At 39.0% G+C, this 25014-nt stretch overlaps 1 protein-coding gene across 1 annotated transcript in view; it reads right to left on the reverse strand.

Annotated features, from left to right (window-relative positions):
• Window positions 1-8015, reverse strand: part of SLC27A6 (solute carrier family 27 member 6) — a gene marked incomplete at both ends in the record, with an annotated part of 41526 nt that extends 33511 nt beyond the window's left edge. The window contains one exon of the mRNA XM_080637115.1: window positions 7502-8015. Coding sequence (XP_080493241.1) covers window positions 7502-8015 — 514 coding nt within the window. The remainder of the gene's footprint in view (window positions 1-7501) is intronic.
• Between the last annotated feature and the right edge of the window lie 16999 nt (window positions 8016-25014).

Here is a 25014-nt window from a genome sequence, read left to right on the forward strand (position 1 = left end):
GGAAACACCCAAATAATTATGAAAAGCTAAAAGACAGATATCCTTCCATTTAAATCACTGGAGTATCAACCCCTTCCATAAAGTATAGCAATAGAATGGAAAAATGTGAACATAAAATAATGTTAAGGACAATAGTGTTAACTGCAGGAAACCTGATGCACTGAAAGTCAAGGTTCATTGGCATAATAACTGTTTTGCTGTCATATTATAAAACTAGGGTGTAATTTTAAAGTAATGAATATGAAAATACAACAGTATTATTTCTACTGAAAACCAGCTGTTAATCAATCAAATGTGACAGAATAACTATATACTTATTCTTTCGTCCAGAGGAGGGCCACGAAGGTGATCAGGGGAGTGGAGCACCTCCCATATGAAGACAGGCTGAGAAAGTTGGGGCTGTTCAGCCTGGAGAAGAGAAGGCTGCGTGGAGACCTCATAGCAGCCTTCCAGTATCTGAAGGGGCCTACAAGGATGCTGGGGATGGACTGTTCATCAGGGACTGTATCGACAGGACAAGGGGTAATGGGTTAAAACTTAAACAGGGGAAGTTTAGATTGGATATGAGGAAGAAATTCTTTACTGTGAGGGTGGTGAGGCACTGGAATGGGTTGCCCAGGGAGGTTGAGAATGCTCCATCCTTGGCGGTGTTGCGGTGTTCAAGGCCAGGTTGGATGAGGCCTTGGGTGGCATGATTTAGTGTGAGGTGTCCCTGTCCATGGCAGGGGTGTTGGAACTTGATGATCTTAAGGTCCTTTCCAGCCCTAACTATTCTATGATTCTATTATTCTATGTTATCCACATGGATAGACATATATTTCCTGAATATACAAATGATAATTTTTAGGTGCAACTTAGTCTGAGAACCTAGCAAAAGAAACACACGTTAGAAGCAGCTGTAGCTGTGATTGTTGCAGCATTTCCTTGTCTTACATAGATAAATTCATTCCTTCTTGCATTTCCTTAAATTGTTTTGCTTTTTACATTTTTGAAAGTGATGGAACTGTATTAGTTACCAATTCTTAACATGTATACAGAAGACATTTTTTTTAGGACTGCATGGCCTGAAAAAACTCACAAATATTCTTAAATCCTAAAAAGCATTCAGAAGTTCTAGATGACATGCGCACCAAGTTCTTTGTGTATTTCAGTAACACGAAGTGCAAGTCTGTCAAATAGAACAGACTTTTTCTACCCCCACCCCTTTTATTTCCTTACTTCAAAGGAAGAAAGGTAGCTACCATTGATTTCAACTGTATAGGCAAAATAATGTAAGATTTAAGAATGACAGGAGGGCATAGCTCCCTTTGAGTAGAATTAAACATATTTACTCTAAATAATTAAGAGCTAGCTTCAAATAAAACATACATGTTATTTATTGTTTCTCTAAGTATTCACTCATAAAATCTTTGGTTTTTGCTGTTGCACAGAGGCTTCCTTGATTTTTCAGCTACAATTGAACTATCAATTAATTCTAAAAGAGTTTTTCTTCTGTGCTCAGGAATCTAGTACTTGGAACAATACATAAACAGCTTGTAATTATATGTTATCTTGAAAGAAATTTCTCCTTAGATAGCAGAGAACAACAGAAACAAGAAGTGATTTCCTGAAAAAGAAAAGGTGATTTAAAACAGCTGTATTTAAAGTGCCAGAAGCTGAAAATTACTTCTGGAACACAAGGAACATTGGGTCTTTAAAGGTAACTTTCAGTTGTACTAACATATTTCCAAAGAATAATTCTGTTACTAGCCAACTAATGTTTTGTCCCATGAACAAAGAACTTCTGTGCCAGATGTTGCGTAAGGCTTATTAGTCTTTACATATTATCTTGTCCATGTGTCAGGGAAGAACAGCCCTGCTGGAGGAACTAAAGTTTGATTATGTCTAGAAGTACCTAGTATGTGTACTTTACAATACAGGAAAGCAATTATAGTAAAGCAATTTAACTATTTAATCTTATGGTTTCTCTAAAGTACTTATTTACTTTTTACAGTCTGAAAGTATATTCAGGTCTTTATTTGTTTTGAAAGAAATGACGCTTGTCTAAAGTTTGGCAATGTAGTTACCAGTTCTGTGTGCATCTGCATGCATTCATAGATAGTTTGTATATGAATATTCACCATTTGCTATTTACCTTCTACTGGGAAAAAACAAACAAACAAAAAAAAAAAACCTGTCATTGGTCAAGATAAATATGTTCCTCCGCTTTTTTTTTTTTTTGTCTTCTTTTCACTGTTGCTTTTAAAGAACTCATTGTTCGACGAAAAGTTTGTGTAAATTCCATTAAACTGGTTACATGGATATGTAACTCACATCTTTTCAAAAAGCAAGGAAAATATGTTTTCATTTTAACTACTGTCCTAGGCTTCAAGTTGCACAAAAGGGTTTTTATGCTATTTTTCAGCAAAGAAACAATGCAGCCTGTTGGCAAGGACACAGTCTTACACTGATGAAAGGAATATATCAGATTATGAGATCAACTTGTACTGAACAGAAAGTTACTTGGACGGAAACTGTATGAAATATTTTTTACATAGCTTTGATGTGTACCCTGGTTGATACGCTCAGTAAGCCATGGCAAGTCCAAACTTTTCCCTACATCAGCCTCAGAAAATAATTGTTATTTGTATTTGATGCCCCAAGTGACTCCTTACAGTGAGCACTTATTTTCACTAAGTAATAATAACAGAAATTAAAAGTCTGTTTTGGCCCAGGATCAGTGTTTGTATTTTGAAATGTCACTGAAGGCAGTAAAGGTGGTAAAACAGAAACCAGTTTAGGAATCACAGTTAGCACTGTTTTCCATTTAAAGGCCATCTCAGACAGAGACAGGAAAAGCGATTGATATAAAAGACATGGTGATTAGCAGCAAGTAAGAGCGTCTTCTGTAGGTCTTCTATGGTTTCTTTGTCCTAAATGTTTCAGTCTAAATAGCTTTTTATTCCAAATAGTTAACAAAAGATAGTTTTGGTAAAATTCATTATTTTTTTCTCTCAGTTATTAAGACATAAGAGATAATACTGCTACTTGTATATAGTAACATGTGACCTTAATTCACACATATCAAAAAAGACTGTTCACTCTCTCCAGGATATAGGTATCTTCTGTCTGAACTTTATTCCTGACAGTTATAAACCCTGATTCTGAGCTTAGATGGAAAGAAATTCGGAATGCGCTCAGAAGTAGCAGAAAGCACTGCTGGTGCATCAAGAATAAAGAATCCTGCCCAGGAAAATGCTATACTTGCACAGCTGGCAGATGCAGTTCTGTACAGGATTTCAGAATCACAGAACAGCTGTGTTTGGAAGGCACCTCTGGAGGTCATCCTGGTCCAACACTCCTGCTCAAGCTGGTCCACGTAGAGCAGGCTGCCCACCCATGTCCATGCAGCAGATACACTCCCTGAATAGCCTTTGCTGACAAGACTTCAGTAAATCAATCCCATGCAGTTAAATAGTACAGTCATTTCACAGTTGAATCCTCACATCAAAAGTCATGATGGCAATCAGGGGTGTCCTACTAAAACCTGAACTCTACCAAGTAGCAACACTATAAATGCACTAGCAGATTCCATTTGTACCTTCCGGTGGGTCACTGAATTTTAAGTGTTGTTTAGTAGTATTGCTGTTACACAGCTACTGTCCAAAAGATAAAATGTAATCCCTTGTTCAAGCAAGACTCCAATGAATATAAATATTCCCTAGAAAGGACACATTGCCTTAAAAGGTGCCTTTATTTTAAGCAGTACCTTATCCCTCTGTTTGACCAGTATTTTTTTAACAAGTAAGGGTGGCATAATCTGGAAACATATGTAGCTAAGGACCAATACCTTTTAAACAGGTCAGATTGCTGTGTGGTCCTGATAGATGAGCATACAGCTCCTTTTTTTCTCCAAGTTCCTACTTTACTTACATGTTAGTTAATGGTTGTTTTATTAAAACGCAGTTTTAAACTCCAACTTTTGAATCTCTTTCAACATTCCCCAGAATGGGAGTGGTGGTAGACAGTATTTCTGGGAATAGAAGAGTGAGAATGTTACGTAACAAATTAAAGCAAGAGGTAACTGCTCAGGGAACACAGCAGGCAAATGAAAGTAGCTAAAGCAAAAGCTCTCTCTGCCACAAAGGCTAGTGGAAACATTGGAAAGGAACACAAACTCTAAATATCTGTAAATCAGAGAATCTGTATTTGCCTTACAACCTGCAGTTGAATGAGAAAATAAAAAAAAACAAGTTACTAGATTTTGCTAAATTATTTTGCTGCAATCATAGAAAAAATTCACCCTTTTAGAGATAGACATTTCATATAAGAAACAAACAAGAAGGAGAATTTTTAATGTTTTTATAGCATATCTTTGGCTTAAAAATAAAACATTCAATTGCAGAACATTTGTAGAATATGTAAGTCAAAACCAAACCCTCAAAACTTAATTACTATGGAAGACTCCCATCTAAAGTTAGAAGAAGCAATCAGAATATCAGGAAATTGTAAGACATCTGGAGGAAGTCTGACTGAGAGTGCTGAAAGAAAGACAAAATGATACTAATTGGACCAGGTTAACAGACCACAACCTCTGAAAAATATGCAGGCACAAAAGAAAACTAGAGAGTACAAATTCCACAAATTAAAGTAATCTTGCAAGAGGCAGCATGAAACACTGAACAAGGCATAGAAGAAAATGCAATCATAAATAGTACTGAGCCCATCTGGACAGAAGTATCACATTTGTAAAAAACAAAAGCATTTGGGAAAATGACATGTACTAAGATGCAATCATCTCTCGCAGAGAAAAGCTGGACCGCTGTTCTGGGCAGGGAAGATTAATAATAAACAATTATCTAGATGATCTTAAGGTCCTTTCCAACCCTAACTATTCTATGATTCTATGATTCTGTGATCTGTGGGAACAAATATTCTGCTGATCTGATATCAGCGGAAGGTGTAAGGTTCCCTTTGGCACAAAATAAACCTTAATATTAAGTGGATTTGAATACAGGTTCCTGATTTAATGTGCCATTACAGACAAGAATTTCAAGAGCAAACTTGGTCATGCTGAGCACAGTCAATGGGCAAAGTGTTAAGTGGATGATTTCTGCTGTGCTGCAGTATATGAACCAGATCAAAGGTCATCCAAAATACTGAAAAGATTGTTTTGTAACTGTTAAAGAAACGGAATCGCTAAGTTAAGCATATATTTGTTTGTGGAGGGTAAAAAATATACATATTTTTTAAACTAGAATTTCCACTATCCAGAAATAATGCCATTACATACTAATCCCTGATTGAAAAAACAATCTTAGTTGCCAAACATGATGCCTGACTATGACAATGATAGATAATGGACCACAGGTTGATTAGTTTTAGTGTATTTTTTTTTTTTGCAAAAAACCCTACTATGTTCAAGCTATGCACAACCCTGCGGAAAACAGTGCCACAAATGCAAAACACACAGCAAAGTTCAAGTCATTCTTACTGGTAAGGATAATTCCTTGAAACACACACTAACACCTGATGAAAAGATGTTTACAGACCTCTGAGAATTATCTAACTGTGTAACCTCAGTGTTAAATAGTGTCCTGCAATTTTTACAAATATAAAGGAGAAATTACCGTGTACAATAATTATGCACAAAATGTTTTTGTTTCAAGAGTGGTATCAGTTGGTCCTCACAGTCACCAAAAGGTATATGAACCTTCAGTTGCAAAACCTGGACTCCCGAAGAGAAGCTCCTTTTCCATAAGACATGTCCAATAAACAAGGATATAGCAGAACTTCACCTTGTTTCAGAGACAGAGATAAAAAAAGAGCCTCTAAGTCTCAAAAAAGAATACTGCAGAGCCTTGCAGGTTCAAGGGACTGACAAATGTAATGCAGAGACTGAAACACATGAATAATTTAAGAAGACCAACATACAAAAGTCCAGCTCAGAGACTAATTTATTGATATACCTTTGGTATTACCTGTCTGCACATAGCTACTCTTTTGTGAGCAGAAGCAGACTCATAGAGTAAGTTAGTTAACACAGTCATTCTTACTGTTAGCTGCTGGTAACAGTGAAGACTGGAGAAACACAGATCCCATTCCCGCTTCACTAATGTTTTTTTCATTCATTAGTTAATCTCTCATTTTAATAAAGATACTCTTAGATAAAAGTTCTGATTCAAAGTTCTCCCTCACCACAGACAATGAGCAAGAATTCCCTGAATATTAATTCCATTCCTCAACCCATATATGCAAAAGTACATATTCATGACACTGTGTTAAATTAGGGTGTTTTTTATCAAGTAAGAAAGCAAAATTAAAAATTGTCAGTTCAGAAGCACTGTTGACATGTGTTTTGGGATTATATTTAAGTTGGCTTTTGTTTCATTCTCTTCGTTTAATTGCCAAGCATTCTTAAACCAGCATACCATATAGAATCAGAATGGAAAAATTTATAATTACAAAACATGCAAGGGGAAAAATCTGAAGTATATTTTTGAAAGCTCAAATTTGCAGCAGCCGGGAACAAATGGGGGTAAATTCCACTATTTAGGTGTCATGGAGGCAAAACCCTACAACCTGTATAAAGCAAAAACTTGTGAAATGGAGTAAGGCAGGTTAGACTAGAAATAATAATTTTAGAGAGGTAAAACAACATTACTATTTAATATCCTGAAATACTGTCCTCAAACTAAATGTCAAAGTTCTCTGTGATCTTTTAGCATTGCAGGTTCACTTGCACTTAAGCATAAATGCTAAGGCAAGTTTAGATTTTGGATCTGCCTTCAGTTTATACATTCAATTTATACACAATGGAAGCCTACTTTGAATAGAAAATGCACAGTATGCCTACCTAAGATTTTAAATTCTTCTGAAGAACTCAATAAAAATGTAGTACTTTGGAAACTTACGTAACACTATTATTTCCTATTCAATTTCTTCTACAGCCCAACACCAAGAGTAAGTTGGTTACTACAAATCAATTCCCTATGTGCTACACCTGTAAAAGAAACTCAATTTTAGTCCCTAGAAGACTGTGAACAGTTTTGCAGCAGAGATTGTACAGTCTAAGCTTAGACCTTCTATTTTGCAGAGTGGTTTTGATCACTAGAAAGGAGGGGAGGTAGTACAGAAGAACAAAGCTTATGGCTTAAGTAAGATTAAAACTGATGTTTTAAAAAGAAATGGGAAATTAATAGACCATTTTAATCTTTTCTGAGGTACATGAGGGAACTACTGAAGCAATTAACTGCTTGGAACAGGCTGTACTGAGCTGTTGCAAACTTTCTTGCAACAATCATTTTAAAGTAAAGGTTAAACCGATATCCCCAAAGTGTGGGTATGCTTCATTCTGCCTTAGAGGCTTACAATTTATGACCTCTTGAAGCTCCTTCTAGCCCTAGGTTTCTTTCATTCTGTGAAAATCTTAAAAGCAGGTTTTCAGTAAAGAAGCTGGAGAGACAGTCACGGGGGATATTAACATTAAACTCTGGATGCACAAATCAAGCATATACTGTACCTGCTCCCACGACCAGTATCTTGGGCTCACAGCTATTGACACAGTGCAGAAGAGATCTGGATCGGACATTGAAGTTGAGAAAAGCCACCACGCAGCCCAGCTTGCCCAGTCCGAACCACACATGGATGAAGTCTGGCTCGTTGCCCATCAGCAAGGCCACTGTGTCGCCCTTCTTCAGAGCCCCATGGTGCAGAAAGACCTGCGCTACCCTGTTACTTTTCCTGTCTACATCCCGGTAGGTGTGCACCTTCCCTTCATAGATGAGAAATGGTTTGTGGGGCTGCTTCTCTGCTAGCTTCACAAACTTGTCCAAGATGGTGAAAACCCTCCCTTGCAGCCGGTACGTCTCCACTCTCAATCCATACATCAATACTTTCAGCAGGTACCTCAGGTCTGCCCAGAAGTACGGGAAGATGACCCTCTGGATGAGGTACATGGAGACAATTCCGGCGGCAGCGCCCGGTACCCAGGAGGGCAGCACTAGGAGCGGATAAAGGTCGTCCCAGCCACTCATTTCCCTACAGCCAGCTGGCTTGACACACGAGCCGGGACGCGGGGAGCGGACAGGCAGGGTGCCGAGTCTGCGTAAAAAGCCGGCAAGGGCTGGGGCTTTTCCTGTCTTCTCCTCCTGTAGGGCGGTACGTTACCGCCCGCGGAAGCCCGCAGTACCGGCCAGGCAGCGGCTAGGCAGCTGCAAGGCAGCCGGGGAGCCAGAGAGACCGCCGCGCCTCTCGGAGTCGCCCGCCAGGCTCAGCCTACCCCCGCTGCGGCGGGCAGGGCACGTGCAGGCAACAGGCCCCAGCGGGAGCAGCGAGGGCGGGCGGGACGGTGAGGCGAGGAGAGGCTCCAGCCGCACAGGCCACACTGAGCTGCTGCGGGCGGGGTGGCGGGGGCTGCTCCCTGAGCCGGTTGCGTGAGGCGGGGTGTGCACTCTCACCTCACTCCACCGCCGCGAGCCGGGAAGGCTCGGTAAGGAGGCGGCAGAGCGATGGACCCCATCCCCGGGAGAGGAGGTGCCCCCCCACCGAACTGATCGCTCGTTGCTTGCGGCGGTTCGGCCCCGAGAAGTCAGTTATCACCGCTGGTCCCTAAGGCTCGGCGTCCAGGCGCTGTCACCATAGCGGCCCAGGTAGCCCGCTGCCCGTACTCACACCCCACCTGGGCCTCCGAAGCAGCTTTAAACTGAGGAGACCAGCACTGCAACTACCCCGGGTCTAGCAAATACCTTAAGGAGCGGCGCTGTCCCCCTGGAAACGGGGCTGGGCCGAGGCTGAGGGTTAGCACACCATGCAAATGTCGCCTTTGTCCTAAGGGAGGTATGCCACGAGGCGGTCACACCTGGGCATGGTGCTGATCCCGATGCTGCAGAGGTCTGTATCCCAAGCACTTCAATATGCTGGTGGCTTGGCACCCGCTGCTGTTGCTCCTGGTTGACCTGCTGATTTGCAAAATACTGCCGTGGCTCAGTGCGTAACATAGGGCTTATCTGTTTTAGTTCAGCTGAGTCTGGAGTTAAGTAGACCATGTCATGTCTTAATTGTGAGATCTGAAAGCTGACAGTTTGGCCTTGGTGGTCTTCTTTAGACACTAAGCCAGCTTGATCTGTTATTTGTGCGCTTTGGGGTCAGTGAGGGATGTCATCTCTGGACAAAGCAGAAATTTATATACCAGAGGATACTTCTTACAGATTGAACTTTATGAACAGCTTGGAGAGAATCCCATATCTGAAGGGATATGCTAACCTTCTTTTGAAGCTGGCTAGCACAAGTATTAGTAGAAACCCTGAACGGAGTAGTAAAGCCTGAATAGTAACAGCAACTCATCCCTAGATTCTTTCTAGAATCCTTCTTTACTATATTGCTGGAGAAATTGGCTTCTCATGGCCTGGACAGGTGTATTTTTTGCTAGGTTGGAAACTGGCTGGATGGGAAAGCCTGAAGAATGGTGGTAAATGGTATCACATCTAGTTGGCAACTGGTCACTAGCGGTGTCCCTCAGGGCTCAGTGTTAGGGCCAGTGTTGTTTATTGTCTTCACTGATGATCTGGATGAGGGGATCAAGTGTGATAAATTTGCGGATGACGTTAGGTTTATCTGCTGGAGAGTAGGAAGGCTCTGCAGGAGGATCTGCAGAGGCTGGATCAGTGGGCTGTTGCCAGTGGGATGAGGTTCAACAAGGCAAAATGCTGGGTCAGTGAGTGATGAGCAATTGTATTGTGCATCACTGTTGTTTGGTTGGGGGTTTTGTTTGTTGTTGTTGAGTTTTATTTTGTTTTTCCTTTTGGTTTTATATCTCTTTGTTATTTCCCTTTTCATTTTTAGTAGTATGATACTGTACCTTATTATTAAATTGTTCTTACCTCATCCCATGGGTTTTACTTTTCCTTTCCTGATTCTCCCCATCCCACTCTGGGGGGTGGAGTCAGTGTGTTGAACAAGTGAGTGGCTGTGCGGTACTCAGCCACTGGCTTCTTCCCTACTTCTGCCCAAGTCTTTCTCTTTCTGTCCAAGGATCTCCTTAGCATCTTTTAGAGCTTTATCACAGAAGCAAGAAAATTGGTGTCATTGAAGTGTGAGTGAAAATGTTCATGGGTGAGGAAGCAACAGCTGCAAAAGAGCTGAAAGGATGATCTGTAAAGACAATGAAGAACAGTTTCCAGGCAATCAGAATAACAAATGTATTGTTTCTGGCAAGCCCAGGAGGCCCATGCTCTGATTAAACCACAGCACAAATGACTCATAAAGGGACAAACCTGCCCTCTCACCTGTGGAGGATAACAACAACAAAAGAATAACACACATGCCAGTGCTCTCTTGTTACCCAGTAGGTGATAGAAAAACATGGAACTAATAAAGAACCCAAGAGATTTAATGATCCTGCCCCTCTACTCTGCTCTCGTGAGACCTCACTTGGAGTATTGTGTACAGTTCTGGTGTCCTCAACATAAAAAGGACATGGAACTGTTGGAACAAGTCCAGAGGAGGGCCATGAGGATGATCAGGGGACTGGAGCACCTCCCATATGAAGATAGGCTGGGAAAGTTGGGGCTGTTGAGCCTGGAGAAGAGGAGGCTGCGTACAGACCTCATAGCAGCCTTCCAGTATCTGAAGGGGGCCTACAAGGACGCTGGGGATGGACTATTCATCAGGGACTGTAGTGACAGGACAAGCGGTAATGGGTTAAAACTTAAACAGGGGAAGTTTAGATTGGATATAAGGAAGAAATTCTTTCCTGAGAGGGTGGTGAGGCACTGGAATGGGTTGCCCAGGGAGGCTGTGAATGCTCCATCCTTGGTGGTGTTCAAGGCCAGGTTGGACGAAGCCTTGGGTGGCATGGTTTAGTGTGAGGTGTCCCTGCCCATGGCAGGGGGGTTGGAACTAGATGACCTTAAGGTCTTTTCCAACCTTAACTATTCTATGATTCTATGATTCTATGGAATAGATTCCTCAAATTATTGTGTTATTACAAGAAGACTTTCCCCTCCGTAGTAAATGTGATACAGATTTCTGCTGTACAAACTCAACTTGTAAATAACTCTTAATCACAGTGCACACTGCCTTGCTTAATGTTTGAAAAAGTTACTGCAGAACTGAAACAACAGATCATTGATTTCTCAGGCATTTTGGCATATATTCCATGTCATGCAGTTGGAGAAATGGTACTTTATTGCTGAGAGAAAGGAGCTTTTGAAGATACATTTTTTTAACCAATTCCCCAGTAATCTTAACAGGAAAAGTTCAGTTTAGTCTGTTTTTATCTGCCCTGGAAACTGAGAGACACAAGAAATAATGGAATTTTAATTCTGGCCATTTGACTCAAGCCAAAACTCAGCTTCATGCTCATTACTTTATGTCATTTGAAAAAACTTCTTAGCTCCTTAAAATCCTGGAAATCATATGAACTGGCTTTCCTGTGGTCCCATTAAGCACTGAGAATTGAATGAGAGGATCAGGGAGAAAGGTGGGCTGAGGCAGCACCAAACGTTGAGAAGTGGCAGGCAACAGCTTCTTACACTGCTTTTCAAAACTAAGAATGCTCCTTACTACTGGGACATCTTTTCTTTAGGTCGTTGCATAGTCAAACGGTAGTAAATCATGAGTGGTCTGATTTAACTGCAGAACAGTCCATTTTAGCTCAAAACTCTATTGTTTTGACTAACTTTTAGCATAAAGTTTTAAATCTAGACTAACTCATTTGGCTTTGCCCCAAGGGAATAGAGAACAATTGCTTGAAAAGCTGAGTTCTGTTCTCAGCTGGCTCTAGTACTAGTGTTATTTCCTGGTTTACCACTAAGACTGAAGCCTGATTAGATTAAGAATATATAGACACAGCTTTGTTATCTGAATGCTGTCTGTACATATATTGGGAACAAATTCAAGCAAACTAAATAGTGCGCAACTAGATTACAAATAGGTTTCTTGACTCTTTAAAGGCAATAGTGGCAGTGGGCTGATAGTTTTTTATTCATGCGGTACTGTTGCTTACTTGTAAGGTGTCGTGGAGGTATCTAGTATGTGTTGCATTCCGTATAGATGTACATTTACAGAAGACAGTTCCTTACTTGTAAGGTGTAGTGAAGGTATCTACATATGTTCTATCCTATACAGATGTACATTTAGAGAAGACAAAAATATTTAGTTTTGAAACTGCTGAGCATCACTTCTTCCAGAAACAAGGTTTGTGAGGAGTTAGAATTTTATCTGGGTTTCCTTAGGTGAAAGTTTGGGCCAGTGTTTTGTGGTGTGCTTTTGTTGTTGTTGTTGTTGTTCTTTTTTTCCATGGGTTTTTTTGTTGTTGTTGTTGTTTGGTTGGTTTGTTTGGTCATTTGGGGTTTTTTTTAAATAAATAATAAGTAAATTAAATGCTACCGTAACATAAGTAACATAAAAAAACCAACTGTACCATTACTTGGTTGACTATATTTTGGCATTGTTAACTGCTATGTAAGTGTGCATAATGAATAAACGGAAAGACTGTGAGCTATCCTTACATGTTGATTTGAAAGAAGAAGATAGAGGGAGCTTTAAAGATACTCTGGTTTGCAATGATTAGTTTGATTGGAGAAAGAAAGCCGAAGGGGAAGCATTCTGCCAGGTAGTGCTGATGTGGCAAGAAATGAGAAAAAAGTACTTGAAGAGTCAGATCTCTGAAGCTCTACGTATACTGATGAGAGTGAAAGAACAAGCTGCAGGCGGTAGGTAATTGATAGAGCACAAAAGGAAGATAAATACAGAATAACCTGTGAATGAGAGAGATGTATGTTAAATACACTGTGCTGTGAGTTGAAAATCAGACAGGCAAGTGAGCAGGAGATTGCATTTACTAAGGTGTCTAATGACTGGCACATCAAAGACATTAGTCATGAGACCAGTGAAGGAAGAATTTTGTGCTTTAGGTGTTACCAGTGCTGCTAATCCCAAAGAACAGAAATGATGAGCAAGATCCTAATGTAATAACTCTGATACATTGAAATACTTAGTTTCAAAGAAAAATTCTGGTTTTGTGATCTCTGAATTGTCCCTCTTTCTCTCAATTGTGCACAGAAATTATATCAATCCTCTGAACTCATTGTCTAAGTTTCTTTGTAAGGTTAAGATTAATTTGCATCTTGTCATCCTCCGCTAGGGAGGAAGGAAATGTCTATAGTTCTGTAAGTTGTTTTTCAGTAATTTTCTCATTTGTATAATAATGGGTAAGCTGAGGCAGGAAATTTCATTAGACAGTGAAAGAGTCCCAGAATTCAGGTGAAGCAGTTCTGGAGTTGTATTTGATCACTGCCTGTGCCACAATTCCTGTATAATGCTAGATTAATTACTTATGCTGTCCCCAAATTGGGTGATTTAGCCAAGCTACATGCCTAACCTTAGGCTTTAAGACCTTCTTAGACTCTTGATTTGGTTATTAATCAAACAACTAAAGATTAAATCATGGGGAGCTATGCTTTATATGCTATGCTAAGTGGGATGCTGAAAAATTGAACCCTTAAAACTTATCACACATTTGATTAATTTTTCTAAGTCAAATTCAGCACATAGTTATCTGTGAGGTAGATGGGCCAACACAAGAGTTGGTTATAATGGGAGCTTGCACGAAAGGAGATTGAGTACGACTAGGATAATTCAGAATCACTCATCTGACCAAGTTAGTCTGATGTCTAATGTGGGATGAGTTGAACTAGTTGCTTGATTATCCTGTCAAGGTTTCAACTGTATCAGCAGTGTAAGGATGTGCCTTATATGCAAACATTGCCTATACGCTGGGTGTGACTTAGTTGCCCATGATTAGGGATCTAGTGCTATCCTAGATTCCTTGACAAAAAATGCCTGACCTTTAGATGCTATACAGAAGGTGCTAAGCCAGTCTCATGTGTCCCAAGTGGCACTTGTATACCTCAGTTTAGGTAGCTGCTCTAGCCTCTGAAGTTAGGAGAGCAAAATTCACCACCAGAATTTTTGCTCTCTACAGTGTCAGTTTTTTATCCAGTGGAGATGTATGCATATTTACTAATATTTTTAAAAGTAAATAGCACAGGATTTGAAAGGCTCACAAATAAATTAATAATTTAATTTCATGTTAACTAATTAATATCAGCAGCAAAGATAAAATTTTCTGCATGCATGGGTCAATGAGTGTAACACAAACTACTCAACTTTTAAGTAAACATTAGCTACCATGTGCATTGAATAAAAAAATAGTTGTCTGGGAAAAAGTGTTATGTTGTTACGAGATTAAAATTATTAACATAGGACACACTTGCAAGTGGTAAATTCATTCTGTGAAGGAAACTTAATTAAGGCCATTCCAAATATTAACTCTAAAAAACCTCTAAAAACTCCTTTATTTTAAATGTAGAGACATTTATTTTAAGGAAGTAAAACCTCAAAAGTATAACAAGAAATATAACTGTTAATCAGCTTCCTGTTAGATGTCATGAACTGGAATCTATTTTTACGCTTTACATTACATAGAACTCATACCACAGACAAATCACTGAGCCCTAAATTATTTAGTATACTGTAATTATTCTGCTCAATTTCCCTTCAGCAGAAAACATTTTGATGCCTCAGAGTATGGTATAACCCAATAATGAAATACAAAGAAGTTTAATTTTCTTCTGGTGGAACTCAGATGGAAGAAAAAGATCTTCTTGAAAAGCATGATTAGCTAAAACTAAAATATTTCCTTGTAACATCTCAATGTAGCAAGAAAATACACACAAATTGCTGAAATTCTTCTGTAGTGTAAAAACCATGTAGTTTTGAATTTATCATTGTGAGACATCATGCCTTTTAGTATCCGGACAACACACTGTAGAGCTGTATGTATGTATATACGTATTATCTGCATCTGACTAATTAGCTCTGAACCTGGCTAATACGCCTAAAGGAATTAGCTTATGCTGTTTTAGTAGCATAAGTCTCAATAAAGTGAAATATTTTAACTTTAGAAAAAAGTTGTATTAAATAAGGTATTTGATATGTACAAAGTTTTTAGTTGATTGGCTGTTGGGGTTTTTTTTTGTTTGTTTGTTTGTTTTTATTTTCTTCCCTCTCTCCCAGGGAAATCAATAGCATAAATTTGAAGTGTTTTGGTTTTGTTCTTTTTTTTTTTTTTAATTAATTTAGTTACCAGTTTATACCTTTGAGATGAAATATAATAATGATGTGGAAGAGTTTCACTTTACTTTGGTAGATTCAAGCCCATGTTCTTGATTTTCACAGCTCCTGCCTTGCTAATCAAGTACAGGAAATGGATGGCTCTATTCAAAGGGACACTCATTTGACTCTTGAGGGCAGTTAATAATTTGGAGAGAAAGGTCAAAAACACCTCTTAAATAAGAGTCAGATGAAGATTTGAATCTGAGTGTAAATCCTGTAGAAAGGATATTCTGGTGCAGTGCAAGAAAGACATAAGTCTTCAAAGCATGGAGGAAACATGCTTTTCAGAAAACTGAATGGAAAAAGAAGTGGACTTCTTAGTATGAGGTGCCATCATTTTCACATCCTTTAAATAGGTATTCTGATGACCACAGTTTAACTGGACTTAAGTTATGGGTGATTTGAAAGTAACTAAACATATGGGCAGTGCATGCCATGATTTTTTGTTATAATTGTTGTTCTAGACTACTAATGCAGACAGTAATATCCCCATTAATTTTTTAAGACATGTCAAATAATAAAAATTACTTCTATGTAATCTTATCTTGGCTTGGAATACTGTAACATAGGAGTATAGCAGAAAGTCTTCCAATGATCACCAGGGAAGTTTTCTGGCACGCTGGCCTGTGCCAGAACAACGCAGATACCTTGAGCAAAACTGCAACAATGAGTAAATACAATAAACTGGTTCTAAGATATCATCTCTGAGCTAGATGCCTAGCATTTCAATTCTGTTTGGGTATGTGCTAGGGGGACGAAAGTTAATTCAAAAATAATTTTTTAAAAGTCTTTCTAATCAGTGTGTTTTGAAGAGCTACCAGTTGGAAGTGTTCAGTCTTTTTATCATCCTGTTGAATTTCTAGGTGAAAGGCCTGCTGGAATCTTCCTTCAAAGGATTAGAACAGGGTGTTTTCCTTCTGTGCCTTCAGGCATGCCTAAGATAGTTTTCAACTTGCCTCTGTTTTCTGAGCTTTCATGTTTCCATTACAGAAACAGTATGCCAGAGAACATCTGTCCCTTACTCGTGCTTTCCTTACTTTGTACTTTGATTACATTAGAAATTTTACCTGATAACTCTGAAGATAGTATTATCAATGTTGGCTGATACAACAGTTTGTCAGCTGCAGCCTCTTCTTGCTAGCAGTTCTTCACTTTACTTGTACTCCCATTTCTGAATCTTTCCCTATGTTGTAAAAAATCCTGTCTTCTATATGGAACGCCATTTTAAGAAATACTTTGTCATCTGGTATAATTGGGTTATGCTAAAATACTGATTTAAATTCAGTAGCAAGACTTTTTGCTCATTTTCTCAGTTTTCTCCTCACATGATACTTTTCTGTTTTATGGAAATAAAGAGGGGAAACAAATCTCTTGAGTGCCTAAAACCCAAATTAGAACGGGTGAGGGATAAAATTATTTTAAATGCTTGACAGTTACAGGTACTGGTACTTCTCTGGACATGTTTGGGCCTTTTCTTCTGAATCGTAAAACCACAGTCATTTTGTGGTGCAAGAGACTCATTCCTCAAGCATATTCTACCTATACCCAGGCTAGTGTGATTGTAAAGCAAAATACTGTTTTATTAAGTTTGCTGTATCAAGTTGGTGTGGGGTTTTTTACAGCTAATAACAGTTTCTGGCACACATGAATTTCAGGTTTCCTTGAAGCAATGTTTGGCATGCTCCTTGTGCTCCCCTTTTTTCTTGGTATTCTTCTTTCCCTTTTCACAAGGCAGCTTACTCTGAAAGATAACTGAAAACTCCCGCTTTGTGTTACTGTGGCTCCACTTTACATAGGGTCACCAAGCGACAACAGCAGCTCAATATGCCGGGACAAGCCAGGTGCTGAGCATGCCCACAACACAAGCTGCAGTACCCTCCCTGAGCAGAAGGCAGTCCTGCTGCACCTCAACACACAGGGGGTCTGGAGTACTCCAAGGTAGGGGCTGTCAGCAGTTGAGAGAAGGCCAGGGGATTGAATCAGGTGCAAGGTCCAGACAGTGAGCCCAGATAGGAGATGAGGCCAGAGGTAGGACTAGAAACAAGGGTACAGCAAGGTCTATCCACAGAACCGGAACAGCATACTACAGGTAAGAGTGTCTGTCCAGACCTCAGCTTAAATAGAGCTCTTGGGGCCTTGTGGTGAAGTTGAGGCAATTTCAGGGGACTGTTGGTCAGGGCTATTAAGGCCAGTTAGTGGCACCTGCCCGTCATGGCACTCTCTGGGACTTGATTCTTACAGATTCTAAAAAGATGCAATGCCCTCTGACTCCAGCTTGAGCCTCAAATATTTAGCAGTTTTCTGAGAAGCATTTCTGGAAAAAAAAAAAAAAAAAAAAAAAAAAAAAAGAATCATGTATGTTCATTCAGGTGTCATACGACATAGATTACATCTGTCATATTCAGCCACCATAACTGATAAACCTCATAAAGTTAATGAGGAAGAAGTGACTCAATCAGATATTTTGATGTCATTAATTTGCATTTATTTGATATAGTTAGTATTACATGCACAGAAAATATTTTTTGTGCGTGTCATTTTATGGTGTTTCTAAGCTGTAAGACATAAACATTTCAGACTAATTGGCCATCTTCTTAGTTTCTAACTGCCTGGGGTGTGTCTGGTTATTAAGTGGTTATCTTAAAAATGAGGAGGTAAATATGTAGGTATCTTCACATGCTAGCCTGGTAATAAAAGGAAAAAGGAAACTGGTAACAATAAGGCAAGTATAGACACTTATGAAAAATCAGCATTATGGGAGCAAATAATTATGCTTTGTTTCTGAAAGGGATTTTCTTGCCAAAACCTTCAGCTGGATGCAGTTTAATAACTTTTTATATCTATATGAATGATCTTGTTGCAAAATGTAGCTTTCATGCCAGGGTGTTGAAAAAGTAATTTTCAAGGATACGTCTGTGTGCAGTGGCCAATTTTTTTTTTCTTTAACAACTTACTGTAATGAACATTTGTAACCTGCATTGTACACTAGACCATTAATGACTTAATAAATGTCCTGTTGGCTAATCACAGCTTCAGAGTCCTGTCTCAACAGTGTTAACAATCCTCTTATAGTGTGGGTATTAGTGGTCAGTGAAGTACTCATACAGGCTAAGGTAATACCATTTTGTATTGGCATGCTATCCACACAGGTGCCACTATACTGACAGCACTGAAAATCACTTTAACATGTGTTAGTCACCTCCAGTTACGACTGAAAGCAAAAGGAATTCTGGAAGCTTCCAGAAGGTCAGCTGACCATGAAAAGATGTACAGAGATGACCTGCCAACATGGTCTGACTGGAGTAATTTGTGGTTAGTATGTCTTCCTACATTTCCATCTGTCTGTAAGCCATGATATCTGAAAAACAGCAGCATGGGGAAATGAGCATAAGAATTGCTTTTGCAATTGCTACAGAATGCCAAGGCAGGAGTTTGTGGAATAGTATTCATGTGTGGAATAAGCAAAGCAGAAAATTGCCTAACAGAAGGAAGAAAAAACGGGCTGAAGAACAGTTTCACATTTGTAATAGCAGTCTACCTAGACAGCACAGGCTCAGGCATGGCAATAAATCACTTCTCACATGCACCCTCTTTTTTAAGTAGCTTAGTGAAGATTCTTCATGCTGGTAAACAGCAAGGGTGGGTTTGTGGTTTTGTGTTTTTTTTTTTTTTTTTACCTTAGACTACTTCTGACAACTAGGGGCGAGAAATGAGGTAGATGGACATGGAGGACTGGGCAATAGGAGTGTAGAGGGGACATGCTGTACTCGTTATCTTATGCCCTTTCTATCCTCTGTCCCTCAGTACTAGATTTCCTTCCCAAGGCTGGAGCAGTCAAAATTGCTAAATACTGCTGTATGTGTAGAAAAGCGATTTGATAGGTCTGGCAGAAAATAATTAAGACCTGTTGCTACACAATACTTTTTTCCACTCTGCCTATCAACAGGCAGACTCCAAATACTCATTTACTGTCTCTAACATTCTGAAGAAGAATATCCCACATATCATCATCTCTTTCAGCACTCTCACAAACCTACTGTAAGGCTGCAGAAGTATCTCTGTCTCTGAAATTCCATAATACTTTTGTCATATGATTATTCCTCTTTTTTCTGAAAAGAAGGCTCAGGCCTCAAGACGCACTGTGGAATGTTTAGGAGCTTTTACAATGGAAGTGGTACTTGTGTTAAGGTTATTTAACTCTGTTCATTTTTACTGTCTTTGTTGATGTCAAGTATTTCTCATTTTGTGGGGAAGGTGGCTGAGACTCCTAATTTATTGATACTGATATTTTTCCTTATTATTATTTTCTTCTTTTCCTGATTCTCTTATTGAGGTAAGTAGATCAGTCTTATGTCTTTAGATTTCTTATTTTATGTCCTAAAATAAAAGCACATGCCCATGGCAGGGGGGTTGGAACTAGATGATCTCAAGGTCCTTTCCAACCCTAACTATTCTATGATTCTATGATTTTGAATAAGGAATCTCTATACTCTAATTCACATTAAATGCACATATATTGTTAGTATTTATGTGGCAGTGTAGATGTATGCTTAACAGAAAGAAAAAAGTATGTAAAAAAATAAGTATACGTAAAGAGTGAGAATAGGTGAAAGTTTTATATTATTTGATTTTTATTATTAAATAAGATGGGATTTTTAGTTTGTTGTTTGTTTGGGTTTTTTTAATATGGGGAGTTTTGGACTGCTAATTCTTGCGATTCCATGCATTATTTAAAGTTCAGTTGTGGATCGTAGCATGTTACGTGTTTTAGGACAAGTAGCAGCCTACACTGGAGATTATTTTAGAAATCTAGATTTCTTCAGTGCTTTTACTTCAAGAGCTACAACTGTCATCATGTGGGTATGAATGAGCTATAAGATGCAGGCAGTATAAAAGGCAGTACCAGTATCTGTTATGAAATGGGCTCCTAAGTTCATATGGCAATTCTTATTATGATAATTTTCAAGACAAAATTTCATTATTTTGCAAGAATTTCTTAAATTGGCACTGGCTGCTTTCAGAAAGCCACTGTTTGGGGGAAATTTTGTAATTCCTATGTGAAGGATAAGTGCATATGTCAGTATACCTGTGTAGTAAAAGGTAATAGATTTCTGTTATTAAAAAAGCTATGAGTTACTTATAAACACTTTTCTTGACTCATAGCTTCAAATTACAGGGTGATCTAGTTTAAAGTCTACTGTATATGTAGTTATTTACAGTACAGCATGCCAACATTATTCAATTTAGATACATTCCTTGAAAAATTTTGAAAGAAATCTTTGGTGAGTTATATTAAATTTGATAAAATTCAAGCAAATATCTGCATGTTAAAGCAAACATGAAAGCAAGCATTATTTAATAGTAAATACACTGTGATACTTAAAATATTGTAAAGTTTTTTTAGTTTTTGAGAGAGAGGTTATTTAAGTTCAGATCCAAAAAAAACATGAAACAATTTTAAACACACCTAATATATTCTGTAAGCACCTTTCCTCATTCTTGGCTAGAGGTTCTCAGAATTTTGGTTTATCTGTAGGACCTCTGAAGATATTATAAATAGTTTTCTCGAATAGAAGTCACAGTAAAATTAAGCAATGTCAAACAGTAGTAAACTGAAAGTTTTGTCTTCATGCCTATTTAGGATTAGTCTATATTTTCTGCAATTAAGGAAAGATGATCCCTCATGTTGGAACTTTTATTTCTCTCTTTTGTCCAATTTCAGCATGATGTTTAGGTACCAAACTCTGGTCTTCATGTTGCTTTATTGCATGAGGACTCATCAAGAGATCAGCATATTTGGAAGGAAAATCGTCCACCCCTACCTCTCTGCTGTGTGTGAAGGATATTAGCATATTTTCAGCAGCTGTGACTTTCTTTTGGTGTTGACTGTCAAAGTTTAATCATGATGGATGTGGTAAAATGTGCCTTATTTCCATATTTCAAAACAGCAGGGTTCTGGTGTGGATTTTTTTTTTTACTAAATACAAAGAAACCTTTTAGGTTTTTTTTTTCTTCTCAAAATATAAGTGAGATTTGTGTTTTCTTTTAAGCACGTAAAATGATCTGTATTTGTGTTGCTGTTGACCTAAACCAAGGTATTTTGTGTAATATACCAAGAGTTGCAGAATTCCGTCATTTGATTTCTGTAAATGTTTTTTTAATTAAAACCTGTATTTGTAGAAAATGTTGGAAGATGTCAAACTTGTTTGGCATATAAGAATTTTATAGTTAATCTTGTCCTATCAGAGAAAACAAACAAGTGGTGTTAAGCCTAAGAGAACACTACGAATACCATACAGAATTAGCAATGCCACATAAAACCATTGCAATATTTTAAAATCATCATGTACATTCAACATCTGTGTCGGTGACATGGACAATGGGATTGAGGTGCACCCTCAGCAAGTTTGCTGATGACACCAAGCTGTGTGGTTCAGTTGATAAGCTGGAGGGAAGGGATGCCATCCAGAGGGACCTTGACACGCTTGTGAGGTGGGCTGATGCCAGCCTTATGAAGTTTAACCATGACAAGTGCAAGGTCCTACACTTGCGTCGGAGCAATCCTGGGCACAGCTACAGGTTGGGCAGAGAAGAGATTCAGAGCAGCCCTGTGGAGAAGGACTTGGGAGTGTTGGTCGATGAGAAACTGAACATATGCCGGCTTCAGTGTGCACTTGCAGCCCAGAAAGCCAACTGTATCCTGGGCTGCATTGAAAGGAGAGTGACCAGCAGGTCGAAGGAGGTGATCCTGCCCCTCTACTCTGCTCTCGTGAGACCCCACTTGGAGTATTGTGTGCAGTTCTGGTGTCCTCAACATAAAAAGGACATGGAACTGTTGGAACAAGTCCAGAGGAGGGCCACGAGGATGATCAGGGGACTGGAGCACCTCCCGTATGAAGATAGGCTGAGAAAGTTGGGGCTGTTCAGCCTGGAGAAGAGAAGGCTGCGTGGAGACCTCATAGCAGCCTTCCAGTGTCCGAAGGGGGCCTGCAAAGATGCTGGAGAGAGACTTCACTAGGGACTGTAGTGACAGGACAAGGGGTAACGGGTTCAAACTTAAACAGGGGAAGTTTAGATTGGATATAAGGAAGAAATTCTTTCCTGAGAGGGTGGTGAGGCACTGGAATGGGTTGCCCAGGGAGGTTGTGAATGCTCCATCCTTGGCGGTGTTCAAGGCCAGGTTGGATGAGGCCTTGGGTGGCATGGTTTAGTGTGAGGTGTCCGTGCCCATGGCAAGGGTGTTGGAACTAGATGATCTTAAGGTCCTTTCCAACCTTAACTATTCTATGATTCTATGATTGTGAAGTAGAATGCCATGCAACACTTTCATTGCCCCAGAACTTTTAATAACATTAGCCTGGTTTCTGACAGTTTGTCTAGCTGCCTGCCTGAGGCTTGGAGTTCCTGCACTGCCTACTGTGTCTACACATTCTGCACAGGATAAAAACTTCCCAGGTTTCTGGGTGTATGAGTTTTCCAGGTTCCTGTGCTTCTTAGCTGTCAAGACTGCAAAGATTTATGTCTGGATATTAAGAAACTACCTTTGTTTCTTCCAAAAGAAGCAGTGGGAGGATTATTTATTCTTTATAATGGCTTCCCTCCCTTACATATTTTCTACTTTAGTTGGTCTCCCAGGCAGCATCTTGCATATTTTGCTTTCTGACTAAAAAAGAAAACATATATTCATAGGTAGGGATAGTTCTTGCACAAGTTAAATTGTGTACAGGATCAACAGAGTGATGAATTTGTGGTGCTGCACAGATAGCATTCTCTGGAGACTGTAGGACTGTTAACATGTATGTCCCCAGCATGGGTAGGAGACTGGATGGTAGGAGATGTATTCAGCTGCTATGAGGAACAGACTGCAGAATCTGAGCAGTACTCATGTTACATGATAAAAGATGATTAGTGGCAATGACAGGCTCTAAATCTCAAAAGTATAAATCTCAACATTTTCTTGACAAAAATGACAAGAGGCATGTCTTTGCCAAATAGTTTGCTTACATAGGAATCACAGATATCTTTTGTATTTTTACTGATACAGAAGCTTAACACAAGGCAACATCAAGCCTTTACAAACTTTATCACTTGTATTATGTACACTTCTGTGTATTCATATAGAAACACATTTTCTTCTGAACGTTTTTCCAGAGGTGAATTTTTCTGCTTCTGGTGTGGCAGAAGCATGTATCACCTACTTCCTTCAGATCTTAAAAAAGGCATCATTATTAGGAAATAAAAGTCTGCTGTCATTGCAGGTAAAAGGATTCCTGATTTTGAATAAAGAAATTGGTGCCCTCTATATTTATTACTGAAGTCACTAATGTGTTAAGATTTTTTTTTTCTTTTACAGGACTTTTTTCCTGTTGCCAGAAACATTTTGGTCTGCATATGAAATATTCACTCTCTCATTTCGTTAAGGGTCTTCTTATTCTATATGTCACTTGCTTCACTTTTCTGTAACATAGGTGAATAAAATATGTATTTAAAAGCTTTTCTGTATTAAAAAATTAAATTAATTCTTATAATGTTGATTTGACTCCGGTTTAAACTCTGAATTTCAACTGTTGTCATTTGTTTAAGGTTGTTGTACAGCCCCTGGTGGAATTCTTTAAAAAAGTAAGCTTCTTAGGTAATACCGTTTTCTAAATTGAATGCATGTCTTCTTCCAAAACAAAAGCAAAGTCATTCATACAGGAATTTGAAATACCAAATGAAGACATGTTAGTGATACTGCTTTGAACTGAGTGTTTGCTGATAGGAGAAAGAAACAACACAACAAACCTGGCAAGATGCTGAAGTCTGCTATGGTCATGGAAAGTACCTAAAGAGAAACAAAGAACATGAAGGAAAGGTTAACACTGGGAGAGATCACACTAAAGGCTTTGAACTGTGACGCAGATGAAAGTGTATGGAAAAGTACCTGACCCTGCCGTCTGTTTCTGTTCTTACCACAATAACATTACAAATCTTGAATTTTGGCAGGTCATCTAGACCTTATTGCTGCATACAGAGGAGATTACTTTTAGTCCTGAGGTAAAAATCCTCGTGTTTTTGAAAAATACGAATCTTGGGGTGGGGAGGTGCCCCAGAAATCATCTAGTACATCTTCACTTTAAAAGGATTTCGACTGTAAATAAAATATTCCTGATATTTATCTCACCAACAGATCTGGTTGATGAGTACAACATATGTGACTAATCCTTGTGCTCCCGTGAAGATAATGAAGCTACATGATCTGTTGTGAATGCCCATCATGTCACAGTGTGAGTCACAGTGAGTCTGTAACAAGCTATTGGTGATAACCTGCCCAGAGACACATCTGAGCTGAAAGTTCATAGGCTTTCAAAAAGCATTTACTTTACAGCCTCCTCAGCAGTCTGTCAGTTTCTATTAGTGCATGAAAATGTTTAATAATACCCAGCTGCCTTGTTCTCCTACCTTGAAAAATGTGTTTGGTTCAGTGTTAAGTCATGGAGAATACATTCTATGCTGCTGCTGTGCTGCTCATGGAAATTGGTGCTCATACTCTGGCTTTGCAAGGCCAGGGGAGAATGAAGGGACACCCATGTGAAAATGAAGTAAGTTTCAAAAGGACTAATTTGCTGTTCTTAGTTGCCTCATGTAGGTGCAAATAAGAGCACTCAGGTTTGAAAGCTTTATAATTAGTAGGAAGAGACAGGCACTTTCAGAGGCAACTTGCATGCCTGATTAGGTTGGTGATATGTACTATTGCTGCTAGAGGTCATTAAATTACCTTTTAGGATTTTTGTTTGTATCTTCATGGATGTATACAAGCATAGGTGAATTCCTCTTTCTGTACTTTGAACTGTTCTGGAAGTAGTGTAACCATGT

Source organism: Psittacula echo (assembly GCF_963264785.1).
Source record: "Psittacula echo genome assembly, chromosome: Z".
Classification (NCBI taxonomy): domain Eukaryota; kingdom Metazoa; phylum Chordata; class Aves; order Psittaciformes; family Psittacidae; genus Psittacula; species Psittacula echo.